Below are 14335 nucleotides of genomic sequence, written 5' to 3'. Positions count from 1 at the left end.
ACACACTTTTTCCCTCGTTAGTAAACGCTGTCAATTAACAGCAATTTCATGTTGGGTCACTGATGACCTGTTCTCTGTTGGAATTGGTGATCTGAAGACAGTTGTTCCTTCTTTACATCACATGTCCTACAGACCCAGTCTCTATTCTCACCTTCCAACACACCAGTACAGCTGAGGCTCCCAAAGACTGCAGAACAATGTTTAACTCCCTATACAAACGTCCAGTTATTTTATATACTTGTGTAAATTGGGCTTTCACTCATACAAATAAGCACTAAGGCTAAAAGGACATCTGGATAATAAAAGGGTCTCTGACCACCAATAAGACTAACTAGTATCTGCATACAAAGAATAGCTGAGCATTTATGTGAATAGAGAAAAGCACGTGAACTTCTGCATGTCTGCAGCAGTATTCACACCAGGATGCAACTGTCAGGAAGACAGCAGCTGATAAAAGTATATTATAAACACGACAATTTAGGCTGGGAAAATACAGCCAACTCTAAACCAGCCTCTGCAGATCACTGACAAACCTTCCCTCTCCAAAGCCCATTACACCAAAGTTTCTCCAATTTGGTCACAGATTTTTAATTTGCAACATTTTAAAAATACTAAGTTTTCAAGCTATGAAATCTTGAAGATATACAACATTATTCACTTTAAGAACCAATAAACAGCTTGTAATTCCTTTTATATTAATCTAAATATTTTATTTAAAGCTATACATTGCTATAACTGAAGTGTGTATATATACAAAGACTTTAAGTGAAAAATGAGTCCCTAACGGACTTTAAGTGAAAAGTAATTCCCTACTAAAAGTTATTTCTAATGTTTAATTCTAATTAAAATATTTTTGTTTTACGATGACAGCTGCATTCATGACACAAGCAATTACTAATCCCTAAGAACACATATTTGTTTTACTTGCATATCTCATAAGTTAACTGTCCAAGTCCTCCTTCAAACAATAAACTAATCTTGTGTAACTTGGTCGTTAGACTCCTGTTGTGACTTTTATTTTCTTAATCCCCATTATAGAATTACTGAAAGATGATCCCTACAAGGAAAAAAAAAGCTTTGTGGACCACACATGTGGGTAAAGGAAATGAAAATATAAAAAATAACATATTTTTATATGGAACAATAAATGTAATTGTAGAACAAATGCCGCATGACTTCAGGGAAAAATCTGTTTCTGTGTCTCTTTTTTCCTTTCTTCAAGCTGTTATCAGATGGTCCTGAAATCTGATATGATACTGATATATGGTGATAAAAATGTGCATTAAGGGTAATGGCATTATAAGAATAAAATAAAAGCTGATTCAGAATGAACATTTTTTTCAACATTTCAATACAGGAGGGTACAAAAATTAAAGCTACTGCAAACTAGCAAATTCATCACAATTGGATTTTCAGAAATTTCTTATCTCCATTTCATATTCTGATATTTTCTGTACTGCCATAAGCACAAATGTACTTGGAAAGTGAACACACCTAAACTACATTGTACCACTGCAGAATAGAGAGGTTCTACAGAAAATGTTCTGTGACCTGTTAATCAGCTTTTAACATTTGGGATATTGTAGTAATTGTTATGTAATTAGCTACAACGGCTGGAAGCACCATATCAGAAGGCAGGAGCACTGATGACACCAACTTATTGATTATTATAAGTATTAGTTTGCTCCTAACGACACATAGTAAGTGTTTGCCTCAATTAAGGTCTCTTTTCAGAAAACAAAAATGCATCTATGAGTGGATAATTCATGGAATCTTTCACTGATGCCTCCGATCAGAAAGAAGCATAACAGATTTGCTTAAAGGAAATAAATACATCCACTTGTTTCTGTCCCTTTTATAATGCAGCTGTGCATCATGTGAATACTGCATCGTAATTACTGCAGAACAGATGGCAAAGGTTTAGTTTAAAGTGTATACATTACCACAGCACATGCTGCCAAGTGAATTCTCAGTCCAACAAGGGACTTTTCTCTCCAGCAGTCTGATCCAACAGTGCACACACAGAGCTCCCTATGAGATTTTTTGTCCGCAGGGAATGAAAAACTGGATTTACAGTTTCAGCAACTATTTTTTTCCAAATTAAATATTTTAAAAGATAATGGGCCAGATGTTCTTTCTAATATCAGAGAACTGCTGGGGTTCAAGTTAATTGAAATAGAAATCAAAGTTCTAAGTGGCAAAATGATACACTTATAATTTCAGTGCTTTTCTGCTTCTGGGTAAATCATGACCAAACTCCTTGGTAAGGTTACTGCAGACTTGGCCACTGTTTGCAGAACATATTCCAAAAATCAGATTCCTGTAAAAATAAATACATCATCTAAAAGGTACAAAGAAAATAGAGCTAGCTAAAAATAAGAATTACCAGTAGTTTGTTTTCTTTGATAACACACAGTAGTTTGGTCCATTGCCCAAATCGTTTTTTTCTAAGAAGGAAGGCACAGATTTTGGCATCCTTCACCAGATCCATAGAGGCTTCCTCAGATGGCCACTGATGTCTCATTTTCTTCCCCTTTCCATCTTCCTCCTCTTCATCATACGATTCATAAGAGCTGCTCATGGCATCTGAGTCATAATCTTTAATAAAAGTGGAAAAGTGCAAGGTTAAAACACTTAGCCATGAAGCACACTGCAATAACTGAAAACCTCAGTAAGGTTCATTTTAAGTGAAAGCTTTTGAAAATCAGCCATGAACAAGTTACTGTTTCAGTGCTCATAATATCAATATCTTAAGTAAAGGAAACAAAAGATACTATGCCAGTATGAAATTTATAGAAGACCCATAAAGACACCTTGTGAATTTTAATAAAACAATAAACTGGGAATACATAGCTAAAATCTCAGGTAGTGTTTCCTTATCTTCAAAGTATTATTTGACAGCTTCATTTTCTGTAATCCTTTCACAGAGAAACATCTTGATCTTGCTTTAGGATATCACATAGAGAAACAAACTTCCCATATGGCAAAGGCCATAAGAATACATTATGGGGCAGTATCTACCCACCATAACATTTCATGTAATTCCCAAATACTTCTACAATAAGCATTCAATAGACAATGCTGACCCTTGAACTACAGATTCTGATGGACGTAAAAGCATTGTACAAAAATCTTCTGTTCTGTGCTTAGCCTCAGCTGCTTAATCCTGCCCCAGGTTTGGTAATAGAATGGCAAGCTTCAAGTTTAATTAAACATTTTTTCTTCAGGCCTTTCATTTTCAACAATGCAGACAGATCTAGCAGTACCCTCAACTAGCAAACTAATTTGCCATTACTAGGGAACCCTCTCTTCCACCATCCACACTTATTTATGTGGGTATATGTATGTAAAGCCCTTCAGATAATAACACCAGAACGCCTCCTATCCACTGGCACGTATTCAAATGGAGGAAAATAAACTGGAGTATTTTTAAAAGCTGAAATTTCATCTAAACATTTCATGTAGACTTTGATATATTTTTAGGACAGAAGGTAGAAGAAAATCTCTTTTTGCTTTAGCTAGGTGATTAGGAAATAGCTGGGATGTAGGAAGGAGAATTGGAAAGACTGAGAGGAGGACAAGAGAGTGAATTGCTGGAAAGCTCATTCTGCATCATTTCCTCCCTATGTGTATAGTCAGAATGAACATACCTCACATTTCTGAATCAAAATTAGATATTCTGATCCAATTTCTGTTTTCATAAAAGTGGATGAAACAGTGTATCTGCATCCCAAAGTGAAATGAAAGTAAAACTTAAAATCCTGGAAGCTCATTTTTTAAAACTGAATTGCTATTTTCTGGTCAATTCTGCTACTGGGTCTCTGGTTTGGGGCAGCTCCAATACAGGCAAGTGGTAAAAGCCTCAGATGATTATCAGTGGGAAAACACTCCAATCTTCCACTTGCTTTACAAAAATCAAGAGGAGGATGGAAAAACTTGGCACAAATATTTAATCTGACAGATTTGGAAACATTTATTCCAGAGTATTCATTTTTGCATATTTATTTAAAAGAATATATAAGATCTAGTAGAACTTGCTGCTGAACTTCCTACCCTTGAAGAAGGAAAAAATCCCAAACAAAACCCCCCCAAATCCAGAATCAAACCAAAATATTCTCCCTGCTCCAACTTCGTTCAGAGCAGCTTTCCACAAATTTTCACACAGAAACATCAGGAAATGCTTGAGAGATCATTGACCAGTCACAAACACACAGCAGCATGCCAGCCTGCTGGGCACAGAGACCGAATCATTCACATGGAGCTACCAAATACAAAATGTAAGGTCTGATCATTAAATCAGCTTCTTCTAGAAGATCTCCCAAAGACACAGGCTGTGGGACAAGCTGCCATAAACTAAAGTTGCCATCTCTCTGGGAACTTCTTCTTCAGTTCTTGGGTTTTCCTTTTCAAAAAAGCAATTAGTGCCCATAACCTCCTCAGCCTTTCTTTATATTCAGTTGTGGTGTTTGTCACAGCTACACCAACGTCACAATGTTCACGTTAATATTTGGTCCCTTTCTAAAATATTCTCTTACCTCATCTGTGATTTTGCTTTGGTTTTGGCAAAAATATTATTCTGAAACAATTTTTATTTTTAGGTGAGAAGCAGAAGTAAGAACTCATTGCTCACATGTTGAGATATGGATACACTGCTCTGGTGGAATTTTTCATTATCATTGCTAATGAGATTTTTCCATTAAGAAACTACCTTTAGAATGCAAGTGTCTGGAGGTTAAGTTTTGTCAGATTAACTTGAAACCTAAGTGCTCAGAGGGGACAATCTTCAAGTATAATCTTCTCAAGACAGTGGAGCTGGGTCCTTTATCTGCATTCTGAAGATGGGAAGTTTGAATGACAGAGACTTACCAGAAGACTACATCTTTAAGTGCATCAATCAAAAAGATGAAAAAGTTGAATCTGTTTCAATGCAGTTTTTCTTCCCAGTTTAGAACATGATTTAACTTTTTCATATTGCAGTGTTTTCACCTTGGATGAAAATTACAGATCATACCTTTGCTCTACACTGAAAAGTTGATTTTCTTCTGACTATAAGCCCCATGCAACAATCTTGCCTTATTACTGGTAAATTTACTTGCTAAAATCACTGGTTTTTACTCACAACATTGAAGCCTATTATTTATTTTCTTACAGAAAGTTCTACCAGTTTCCAGAAAAAAAGTAATTGTAGAAAGCTGTTGGGACTTCATAGTAGAAACTGAAATTCTGCATGTTTAATACCCTACAGGTATTTCCTATGTGGCTCACAAGCATTCCAAGTGCAGATTTCCTGCTAGCCATGAGCTGTATGCTCAGCACAGGGACTCTGCTGGCACTGCAGCTGCTGTTTTATCCAAATCCCTGTTTCTAGGAGGATGAAAGCCAACAGGAGAGACTCCCATCCTGACCCAGGCTAATGGAATTTTTGGGGACCTGCTGCCTTTTCCTGCCCACTAAATACTCCTCATGTCTCCCTTTTTGGTCTGTGGGACTCTTGGCCAGATGAAGAGCTTCTTGTGTGACTCACACCAGGAAGGATGCCCATCCTGAAGTGCTCATATCATCCCTGATGAATCCTGGCTCCTCTTTACCACATCCTGCTTCTACTGCTTGTTCTCCAAGCTGCTCTATCACATCCAGAACAAGGTTTCCAGGCTCTGAGACACAAACTAGCCTGTGGGGAAAAATGTCTCTCTCTCCAAAACAAAGTGCAGAGGATAAGGATGCACTGATACAACATGTTCCAGTGCTGCTAATCTACAAGTTTTTCCATATTTTGCACCTTCTGCACATTAATCTGACTTCTTCTGACACTGGCTTTTCACCTTCATGTTCACAAAAATCTCCCACTGTTATGCATGAAAATCACAGTGGACTTTCATATTATTTGCAATAGTGTATTCCTAAAACTAGTCTGTATTAATTCAGGCATATTGTAGAGATCAGTAGCTTTTAATACAGAGAAAGTTAACAGACAAGTCATACACACTCTTGTTTTCATCTACATGCAAGCACTTATTTACAAACCAATTAGAGAGACTTGGGAAAGTTATGGATATTTCATTTTCATGACTATGTTCTGCAATTTGCTTCAGTGCTTGTTTACTTTTACAGGTAAGACACGTGGTATGTAAGTCTCCTTGCTATTAATGACATTACAACAATATTCCATAGGAATGTTTACTCAAAATAATTATATATATCCCAATAGATGCATTCTTGCACTTCTACTTCAAGCACTTTTTCTATTGTCTTCTCCATCTCAAATATGCCAAAGGTTATAACCTTAGCTCTTTTAATACACTTTGGTAGCTGATTCAAATTACCACACAACTGGGTTGAGTGGATATTTTGCATGAGCAAAGATGTATTACTAACTGCACATTGAATCTAAAAGCTACTTCATTACCAGTGAAGAGAGGAATTCTTTTAACACAATTTTAAAGATATGATAAAGTTCAGAACATAAGAAAATGTAACAAAATCTCAGCAAGTGAGATGCTAGGTCACATTAACACAGCTTTAAGTGTCTGGAGATATAGATAAACTATATACTATATAAAATATACTATATACTACATTTTATATATATATATATATATATATATATATATATATATATATACACATATACACACTTAAATTATGGAATTACTAATGATTTTTTAAGGCTGATATCCTAAATATTATTATGCATTTAAATGTTTAAGTACAATAAGAAATCAGCTTCATACTTTGTCTTGTTTTTCCCTAGGTGCTTTTTAAGAAGTGCTATTAATATTTTTCTGCCTAAGCAGGGCTCTTGTTTAACAACAAAACCCAAGTCAGAAGCTCACTGAGTTACAGGGTGTAGCAGGACCACCCTGCAGCATTTCAAGGGAGGAAATGAAGAGAAGAGTGATTCTGCTGCTCTTCTAAGTCCATATGTTCTTTCAATTGCTTTCCAGCACATGAAACTTTCTTATCTTGAACTTCTTGGTTAATTAAAAGCTGTTAGATAACATCAGTTTGTTTAGTGTACGGATGAATAGTATTTTAACTTTAAGATGACTCCTATGCATGTTTTAAGAACATAGAGATAATTTAAAAGAATTAAAATGGCTATAAAGTAGGGGAAGATATGTCTTTAATCTTTGGACCATAGAAAACAATGATTAGTGATTAATCAGCCCTACACACGTAATAAATTACTGCATCCAATAAAAAAAGCATGGTACATAAATGACCCTGTGTAAAGGACACAGCAGTTATTGCAGTGTTTCATCAGGGTGCTCTCAGCACAGCTCCACTGAAGTGCACAGCTCTTTGGGGAAGTATTTGGGTGTGAAAAAGAACATTTGGGTGTTGCAGAAGGACATTCTGTTAGACAGGCAGAGGCAGCCCTATGCCTACTGCCATGAATAAGTGGACACAAAAGTACTGACATGGACATCACACAAGGCTTATGGGAGATGCTGTGACCAATTCATCCCTTTCCACAATGTGCCATCAATCTGCAAATCATATCTTTCCAACAGTTCCTTTTTTCCCTTTTTATTTGTCTATTTTAGCAAGCACTTCAGTGCAATAGAGGCACAGCAGGCAGATGTGCAAGTCAGTACCAGTTTCTGAGACCTCTACATTCACAGTGTGACCAGTTTAGCGGGGCAAATATTTAACTCTGGGCAATATTTAACTCTGGACTCCTGGTCCAGTGCCCCCATTGTCCGTGGTTCAAAATTTGGACCCTCTGTCTGCAACAGCTGCTGAAAGCTGTTTATGTGCTCCTCACCTAGTTTTCTGTGCAAGGAGCCTGTTTGAGCACACCAAAACAGTTCTGCAAACCAGTCCAATGCACACCAGAACAATTCTGCAAACCTGTCCAATGCATACCAGAACAGTTCTGCAAACCAGTCCAATGCATGGCCAGTGAGGATAACCATAGCTGGCCCAAACTCTCAAAGTAACTCTTACAAAACATCGCCACAGCACCAACAGTGATGGAGTTCTCAAATCCTAAAAAAGCTGAAGGACACTGGAATTACCAACTGCTCAGAAACTGCCTGGGAATATCTTACTCACTGGAAGTGATGTACTCAGGAGCCTTCCCAGGACTAAGTGGCACTGCCTCTTCATAATAGCCTTCAGGAAGGGAGGATGTTGGCAGTGGTGGAGGCCCATTATCTGGTGGCTAAATGAACAAAAAAAGAAAAAGTGATTACAGAGCAACAAGGTGTTAAATTAAACACAGACAGAACATCTGCTCATGATCAGTGCCAATGCAACCAGCTTCATAAACCCTGCTACTGTGACTATTTCTTATGTTAACTATCTCTAAAGGCAAGGCTCTGGAGGGCTCAATTAGATGCTCTGCAAGGCAGCATCTTTTAGATGAGAAGCAAGCCCAAATCTCAAGTTCCTCATATGTTGTTATAATTAAACAATAATAAGTAAAGGCTGACACTTGAAGCAGTAAAGCAACATAATTATGCTTCATAACATGATGATAAGTTTATAAATGTATCATTATTGTCCAGACCTTTACTCATAAGGAAACAAAACCTTCTTGCATTTCCTCCAACTGAGTCCTCTGGAAATAATAAACACTGTAGAATCCTACTTGTCATTGCTAAGGATGGCAAGATCAATGTAACAGCTATATTAAAAGATTTTTTCTCTACAACAGCATTAAGTGGTAAAAATACTGAAAAGATAAAGTTCTCCATTTAAAACGAATGGGTCTATGTAACAAAGAGATTTTTATGCATACACTTAACAGTGTTATGGCTTATTTATTAGTATTTTACACCTAAAATACTTCACGTTACAGCAGCAAACAGCAGTTTGGTTGGACACTGTAGAAAAGTTAAATAGCATAGGCTGGCAGAGACTAAGGACAAATAATTGAACCATATTTTCATGAACGGTGTTTCTTCAATGGTAAATCAATTCTTAATATATATATTAATATTTATAATGCTATTACTACATACAAACAAGGAAAAGTTTGAAAAATCAAGACAATATTACACAATAAAATAAATGTGTAAAATACTAGGTCAAATTCTAAAATGCTTCTTTTACATATAAACATGCTTTTAATTTAAAACTGACCAACTAGTTGCATGTTGATGTAAAAACAAAGTAAATTTAGTACTCTGTGACTTCTTCTGTATGACTTTACTGTTCTATTTCCTTAACAAGTGCCAGAACAACTGTATTTTATGGAACCCCATTCATATTTGCCCCAGGTTTTTTAGCTTCATATTTGTATGTTAGAGAAAATACTGAAACAGTTTTTCAGCACCAATGGTTTATTGCATGATTACAAAAATTTAACTTGCAAAAAGAGACGCATTTCTGCAGTAATAGTTTTTCAATACTTTTTTTTTTTTTCATGGAATCACAGAGATGCAACCAAGTTTGTCTGCACTGAACTGACCCAGTATAAACTAAGGGAATGAAGGGAGATACTGAAGTGAGTACCTGGTCAGATAGAGACACTTTTGGGCTGACCAGTCTAGCAGGGCTTTCTTCCACATCACACAGAGGAGGCCACAGGGACTCTGCTTCTCTTTTGCTACAGACCTGAAGTTACCTGGGAGGAGCCTGAGCTTTAATAACATGTGCCATTACCTGCACTGAAATTACTTCTGTGGGCACTTTCAGGGCTGGATTCATCTTTGAATATTTCAAAGCCAGGCATATCCAAATCTCACTGCTGATCACACACCTGCACCAGTCACCCGATTCTTAACACCATCATGAAGAGGAGTCCCACCCTTAGAGTGCTCTGTAGTCAAATTCCTATCCAGTAGGTTATTCTACCTTGCAGGTAAGTGCTTGTGCATTCCCAGAGTGCAGGAAGGCAAGGAGCTAGTGACATTCAGCATGGACTCACCTTTGCACACCAAGTAAAATGAGAAACTTTCTCATGAACAATGAACTGATTTATGACTGAACACAGAAATTCCTGGTCAGACTGAAATTTGCATTCTATTATCAAATGATACAGCCAACTTCTTACGTCACAATCACTTACAAATTACAGTTGGCAATTACTGTTACCTATAATGTGGACCAAATGAGATTTCCTCACATACCAGATTTGCTAGAGAAATTATATGTCAAAGAAGCAAAATAAAGAAAAAATATGACTTTTAGTATAGTGATCCCATAATTTTGCTGAAAAAATCCAATTGACAACCTGCACATCATGACAAAATAAATGAGTCTTTCAAGGTTAGCTGCTGCTGCACAGCAGCCGTAAGGGACATTAAAAATTATTACATGTTCATTACTGTTGGAAAATTGACAGCAATTATGAATTGCTGTACACAGATCACCTCTGTGTGGCCTGAAGTATAGACACAAGAGGCAGAACTGCCTCCAAAGAGTTGATTTTCCCCCTTCACACCAGTGGGTAGAACCTAATTCTCATTAGCTGGGGTCACAGTTTGTTCCTGGGGCAGTATAGATTCATACCACCCTTTTCATTAGACAAATTAATTTCTTGGTCTAGCCTTAAACCGTTTTTTCCGTCAGGTGAATATATGAAATTCCTCTTATTATTGAACCTTATTCACCCAGGAAATACAAGTCTTGAGTCATTCCAATTTTGACTTCATACAGCACCAAGGTTTCAAAGCTGTATTTTATCCGGGGACAAATGAGAAGTTCCAATAAAGATCAGGAGGAAAAAAAAAAAAAATCCTTGTTTTTATACAAAATGTTTTTCAGAAAGAAAGAAAAAAGGAAATGAAACACAAATGGTGCTTGTCTGATTTCGACCCTGCTGGAGCACCAGTTACTTCATACAGCTGGGGTGGGCTGGGCTGTGCAGCCAAGGTCAACACAGATGGAATCCATTGCTGAATTAACTGGGCCCTCCTCTCTGAAATGCATTTTGCAGTGCTTGCCATAACGAAGTTGAAAACAATTATAAAATTTTTTTGTAAAAGGGAGAAACAGAAACATCCAACATTAAATACTTTTTGATAAAAGTGGGGCTGCTTTAATATTAAAAAACCCTGCAAATTATTATATACAAAAATAAAATCTCACTCAAATCTGTACCATAAACAATTACTTTCACCAGCTATGGAGTTCACAAGTTTGACCAGCAAGATACATAAAAACATATATGTGTGCACTCTGGTATTAGTTACTAATATTTATAGTTCTTTAATGTTTTTACTATTACTAGTTGTATTGTTTCATTCTTTCCACTCAGCAATTTTTACTGGAAAAATTTTCATGAAGTTATGAATTATGAAGTAAGACTTTATTCAATAACTTTTCAATAGTTTACCTGAAAAAAATAAAAAGGCCATAAACCCCACAAATTATTTACATATTCTCTAAAAAGATTAAATGTAAAAAAACACTGGAACACATGTACCTTGAGTGGTATCAGGAGTAAAGACCTGGCAACCTGCAAGGAAGGCATTACCTGAACTTCTCCTTTTTGTTTGTTTGTTTGTTTTATTTTAATGACAGGCAACAGCGAAGAAACCTAGAGAATGTTGTCTCTCAAGATAAACCACCTCTCTCAGTCACAGCAATAAGAACTGAGAAAAGAAATTGACATTACTTTTATCTCCTTGGAGGAATAAGGACAAAGATGTAATATGTTGTTGTCAAGAATAATAACAGCAATAATGAACCAGTACTGATGAAGACGTTTGTCAGGCCCTGAGTTTGAGACCAGCTGAGAGCTGCTTTAATTGAAACCAAGAAGCAGAGGAGGTGATCATTGCATTACAGAGTTGAGATCTCTGATGAAATTAGAGACTGGATTGTGATGCCCAATTCCAGTTTACAAGATTGATTGTTAGGAGAAAGAAGCAAAATGGTAAAATTTGTTGTCCTACTGGACTCTGAAACAGACTTGTACAGACATCTTAATTTAATGGCATATTATGATCTACCCCTCCACCTGCCCACCTGTATTCCACAGACCAGCAATAAACTCTTTCTTCCTTTATCCTAAGACACACACTATTTTATTTCCCCCCTTCTGTCCACGGATACTGAGCAAGATAGACAGTAACTTTTATTTTACAGATGGTTTATCTGATAATCTGGTGACAATATGGAAAGCTGTCTGAAAAACAAAGGAAAATGAACGGCAATGTATAGAGGCCTGAGGATGTAAAATCACTTTATACCCCAATGAAGACTTGATAGAAAGAAATACCTTCCTTTATGATTCAGGATGTGAAGATTTCCAGTGCAAAGCAGTGAGTTCAGCAGAGCCTGTCAGCAACCCGTGCTGCAGGCAAACACTGCCAGCAACTCAAGTGCCACACTTACACGTGTTATTATATCAGCCACCAGTTTGGATCCAGCTGATACAAAACCCATCGGTGCTGAAGGCAGCAACAGGAGAACAGAAAAGGGGTCACACGCTGGGGATGTCCAAAAAAGCTGTTCAGGAGCCAGCAGGCAAATGTGGGCTGTCAAGAACAAACTCTGAGACAGGCACATGTCACTTGCTCTGGAGCAAGCTTAGACCTGACCTCTGCACAGCCTCACTGCATCTTCAGCATGCAAGCAGGGGAAGAGTACACACACATCTATGACCCCTAACTCCACATGTGAAAAAATGGACATCCAGAAAGCAAGATGAACCAACAAACTGAGTAAAATGTGATTCATAAAATTACTGAGCATACATTTCAATCGGGCTTTTTTGTAGCACTCTAAGGGTATTAGTACTTGCCATGAGCTTGGTATGACAGCCCTTAAATAAATTCATAGTTGTGCTGAAGAGAATTCACTATTTATTCCTAGCAATTAAGGACATGGATGGACCTTGGATTTATTCAGGACAAATGTGCTGACTTTGTGGGACATTAAGATCATTTTAAGCTGTGCACTGTGTACACTTGCCTAAGTGTACACAATGAAAAGCTGAGAAACAGTCTTCATTTGACCTCTGCCTCATATTCTAAGTTTATTATTTCTGAGCTTGTCAGTTGGAGCCCACAAAACCGGGAGCCAAACAATGTGAAAGAAGTCTTAACAACTTATCTTCCCAGCTTCTGAGCACAAAAGGCAGCAAATCCAGACAGACAGCTACGAAACTCAACTTTTTGGAATTGAGTAACCCTATCACTCCCACCAGAAGAGAGGTCACGGCCACTTGATGGGCTGTTGCTGTAGTCCCACCTGACCATCTCTGACTGCAGATGCAGTTCCAGCACACACCTCTACAATGCCAGTGATACCCAGAAAAAGCAGAAGGAATTCCCGGAAAAAACAGCAACCAGATTTTGACATGATGGGATGCCCAGCAACATGAATCCCATGAATAGCAGAACTGGTCACCCACCAGCTCCTGCAGTGCTGAACAGATGAGGACAAGGGGGAAAGAAGTGGAAGTGATCACCAGGCAGAGGATAAGCTCAAGTGGAGCTTCTCCTTAGGGGGTGATCCTGAACAGGGATTTGAGTAGGATAAGGTTAAGAACAGCAGGCACACATTTGGCATGCTGTCCTCCAGGGAGAGGAGGAACATCTGACACAGCCTGAGAGTGTGTCTGCTGACTCAGGGGTGAATGTCTAATTAAAGATATCACTGGAAAAGTGCTTAGTATGTACAGGGACTACAAACAGATCACAGCCTCAGAAAGCACAGCCTGATGATGGAGAGAGATCTGAACGCTTGCTCACATTAACAAATGAATCAGGGCGTCCTATGGCTCCACAGTTTGATCTGAAGATTGTCTGGAGAGCATTTACACCTTTAGCTCACCAGGAGCTGAGTTACTATTTCACAAGGTACAACACATCTGCTCAGAAACCTGAATAACCCCTTCACCTCAGAAATAGGAAGGCAAAGATGACAATGAAGAGGACCAAGTGGAAACAGTAACAGAACATACTATATTGACTGAGTAGAAAACCCAGCTGGTTCCTGCACCTCTGATGGCACTTTCAGTCTGTGTCCATATACAAATTGTCTCAGTTCTTGCTACTGTATGTAATTGCATACATATTATTTGAGATAGTAAATAAACCAAAAAGACTGGAGCATGGAAAGCACTACTGAAAGGACAGGTAGCTGGAAAGAGTTACACCCAAACTCTGTGGAAGACTGGAGTGCAAATAAACTCCTGACTCAATGGAAGGAACGGAAGATCTAACAAAATAATTAAAAGTGAAAGCAAATGAGCCAGAAACAAAAACAAGGTATTTCTGTATCATTCATAATTTATAATAAAAGATTATTACACAGCCAGTTGGAAGCATCACACAGGCAAAACAATAGACTTGACTCATGTCAAGCAAAGGGTCTGTGTGTAGCAAGAAATGAAATGGGCTTTAATTAATGCTAGTATGCTAACTTTCATACA

At 37.6% G+C, this 14335-nt stretch overlaps 1 protein-coding gene across 3 annotated transcripts in view; it reads right to left on the bottom strand.

Moving 5' to 3' along the window:
- The window catches only part of AFAP1 (actin filament associated protein 1), a 111091-nt gene that overhangs the window by 35695 nt on the left and 61061 nt on the right, over positions 1-14335 (bottom strand). For all 3 annotated transcript variants that reach the window (XM_021550755.3, XM_021550756.3, XM_085578519.1), the window contains exons 4-5: positions 8059-8167; positions 2387-2598 (exon numbers count right to left, since the gene is read on the bottom strand). In XM_021550755.3, the coding sequence (XP_021406430.3) occupies positions 2387-2598; positions 8059-8167 (321 nt within the window). The remainder of the gene's footprint in view (positions 1-2386; positions 2599-8058; positions 8168-14335) is intronic.

Source organism: Lonchura striata, chromosome 4 (assembly GCF_050655825.1).
Source record: "Lonchura striata isolate lonStrDom1 chromosome 4, ASM5065582v1, whole genome shotgun sequence".
Classification (NCBI taxonomy): domain Eukaryota; kingdom Metazoa; phylum Chordata; class Aves; order Passeriformes; family Estrildidae; genus Lonchura; species Lonchura striata.
Note: the sequence above shows the minus strand (reverse complement) of the source record. Positions and strands in the feature narration are given on the sequence as shown.